Below are 3104 nucleotides of genomic sequence, written 5' to 3'. Positions count from 1 at the left end.
CCGGTCTCTCAACCGAGGTTGTTGAGACCATCCCCCAATCCAGAGCTCCCTCAACGAGGAAACTGTACGCCTTAAAGTGGAAACTTCTTGGTGCGGAGACTGCCAGCTCGACCCAGTTAACTGCCCGGTTGGTACAGTGCTGGAGTTCCTGCAGGCCTGATTCTCTGCAGGTTTGACCCACTCTCGGTGGCCAGTCAGTGGGCAGACACCCCCTAGTTACACGTTTCCTCCGCGGTGCACTGAGGCAGAGGCCTCCGGCTCCCTGCAGGGAGTCAGACCAGCAGAAGCTTAACTGTATGTTTCCAGTGTGAGCACTGGACGCATACGTCCACAAAGGTGCCCTGTGGAGAAGGGCGGACCAACTGCTTGTGTGCTATGGTCCCCCAAAGAGAGGTCTTCCAGCTACAAAACAGACCCTCAGTCGGTGGATAGTAAATGCCATTTCTATCGCTTATGAGTCCTCTGATCTCCCTTCACCTCTAGGGGTCAAGGCTCATTCTACTAGAAGTGTGGCGGCCTCCAAGGCCTTCTTGGCAGGTGTCTCGATGCAGGACATCTGCGACGCTGGGGGATGGTCCCCGCCCCTAACCTTTGTCTATGGCTTAGACATGCGAGCCACTCCTGGCTCTTCTGTTCTCTCGCCCTAGCTGTGCAGGCTTCCACACTAGGCGAAGATTTGAAAGTCTGGTAGTGTGGGCATACTCGTTCCCGAAGCGTCCTCCGACGCAGCACGAGTTCCTGAAGAGGAACGTCTTAGGTTACGCATGTAACCATGGTTCCTCGAGGGAGCGAGACGCTGCGTCTCGGGGCCATACTTTCGGCATCTCTGCCAGCGCTTGCTTCACTCCTAAAAGCTGACGCCGGTTTCACCGCACGTGCTTTTAAGCTTCCTGGTCGCTACGTCACCCTGCCCGTGACGTCTCGCCCATCCATTGGACTGATTACACACATGGTTCAGAGCCGGTCACGCTGAAGGGCGTTCCCGAATCGTCCTCCGACGCAGCGTCTCGTTCCCTCGAGGAACCATGGTTACATGCGTAACCTGAGATGTTTTCACCAACAATTCCACTGTTAAATTATTATTTTAAAAATAATGTGGACTGATGGCTTTGACTAAAGCATATATCATCGATTAACAACCTCGTAGCTCACAGCAGGTCTGTCTTTAATGGTTTATAAGGTACCAAAAATGAAATTAAAAATCCGTTCCCCTGTGGAGAAAATGAATAGGATTGTTAAAGGGATAGTTCACCCAAAATTGAAAATTAGCCCATTATTTACTCATCCTCAAGCCATCATAGGCGAATAGGACTTTCTTCTTTCAGATGAATCCAGTCGGAGTTATATTAAAAATTGTCTTTGATCTTCCAAGCTGTTTAATGGCAGTTCATCAGTCCAAAATAAGTGAAATATAGCGCATGCATCCATAATAAAAAGTGTCTCACACGGCTCCGGGGGGTGAACAAAGGCCTCCTGTAGCGAATCGATGCGTTTTTGTTAGAAAAATAACCATATTCAAAACGTAATAATCACTTGAATCTAGCTTGCGCTCACTGTTGTACACTGGAAGCAGCTCCGGGCGGATGACGTATGAGTTCAGCTTTGTGTATGCGCCGGTGAGTCTCATGAAAACCAATGTTTGTTTACAGGAGCAAAGGAAGCAAAGTTTCCTTACTTTAGCAAAGGAAAACCAGTCTCCTCTTGATTTATATCGAAATCCTCCAACATTCTTCTTTACAAATCCTCGTTTTGTACTTCTAATAAGTGACCGTTGTTTTGTTTTGATCTTTCCCTGCGTTTCCGCATTCGTCACTTCTGAGCGGCGCATGCACAAAGCTGACCTCGTACGTTATTCCCCCAGAACTGCTTCTGTGTACAACAGTGAGCGCAAGGTACATTAAAGTGATTATTACGTTTTAAATATGGTTATTTTTCGTACAAAAACTAATTGATTCGCTACAGGAGGCCTTTGTTCATCCCCCGGAGCCGTATGAGACACTTTTTATTATGGATGGATTCGCTTTATTTCACTTCTTTTGGACTGATGCACTGCAACACCCGCTGACTGCCATGAAACAGCTTGAAAGTTCAAAGACGATTTATTTATATAACTCCGACTGGATTCGTCTGAAAGAAGAAAGTCATATACACCTAGGATGCCTTGAGGGTGAGTAATTCATGGGCTAATTTTCATTTTTGGGTGAACTAACCCTTTAACTATCTAACTATCTTGTGTCTCCTCAAATGGTTTGCATCGCTGTAGGCCGGGATGGAGACTCTGGAGGAGTGGCACTTCGAGCAGTATGTGGACAGCATCTCCAGACGGGCTCTGAATCAGAACGTGAAGCACGTGCTGAAGGAGGGTGGCCGGGCCGGGAAAGCGCTGCTGGTGAACACCGACAGCCTCATCAACACCGTCCAGGTGCTCAGCGTGGCCGGAGGAGCCGCCAAAGCCGCGCAGGTCATCAGCGTCACCAGCGGTGTCATGTCAGGCCTCTTCCTCGCCCTCGACGTCTTCTTCCTCGCCAAGGGCTCGCTGGAGCTGCGCAAGGGCGCCAAGACCGAGTTCGCCGCCAAGATCAGAGAGGTTTGCAAGGAGCTGCAGGACGGACTGCAGGAGCTGAAGAGAATCCAACTACAGCTGCAGAAAACCATGGACGGGGTTGAGATGGAGGAGGAGGATGAAGGTGATGAGGATGAAGAGGCAGGAAATAAATCAGACCCAGAAAAAGAGTCCAGCTAGAGGAATAAGCATTGATCATTATCCTGAGCAACAAGTCAATTATATATATATATATATATATATACATCTACATATACATATACATATACATACATACATACATACACACACACACACTACCGGTCAAATGTTTGGTATTAATGTTTTTACAGGAGTCTCTTATGATATACAGGAAAAAAATTTAATATTGCGAATTATTATTATTATGATGTAAAATAACGTTTTTCTATTTTTAATATACATTAAAATCAAATGTATTTCTGTGATCAAAGCTGTATTTTCAGCATCATTACTCCAGTCTTCAGTGTCACATGATCTTCAGAAATCATTCTAATATGCTGATTTATTATCAATGTTGGAA

The 3104-nt window shown here is 46.6% G+C and overlaps 1 protein-coding gene across 2 annotated transcripts in view; it reads left to right on the top strand.

Moving 5' to 3' along the window:
* LOC107571092 (apolipoprotein L4-like) overlaps positions 1-2804 on the top strand; it is a 23397-nt gene extending 20593 nt beyond the window's left edge. For both annotated transcript variants that reach the window (XM_016257369.1, XM_016257368.1), the window contains one exon: positions 2264-2804. In XM_016257369.1, the coding sequence (XP_016112855.1) occupies positions 2264-2743 (480 nt within the window). In that variant the 3' untranslated portion in view covers positions 2744-2804. The remainder of the gene's footprint in view (positions 1-2263) is intronic.
* The last annotated feature ends 300 nt before the right edge of the window (positions 2805-3104 follow it).

Source organism: Sinocyclocheilus grahami, unplaced genomic scaffold, assembly GCF_001515645.1.
Source record: "Sinocyclocheilus grahami isolate Dianchi unplaced genomic scaffold, SAMN03320097.WGS_v1.1 scaffold1547.1, whole genome shotgun sequence".
Lineage (NCBI taxonomy): Eukaryota > Metazoa > Chordata > Actinopteri > Cypriniformes > Cyprinidae > Sinocyclocheilus > Sinocyclocheilus grahami.
This window is presented reverse-complemented; position numbering and strand designations above follow the sequence as displayed.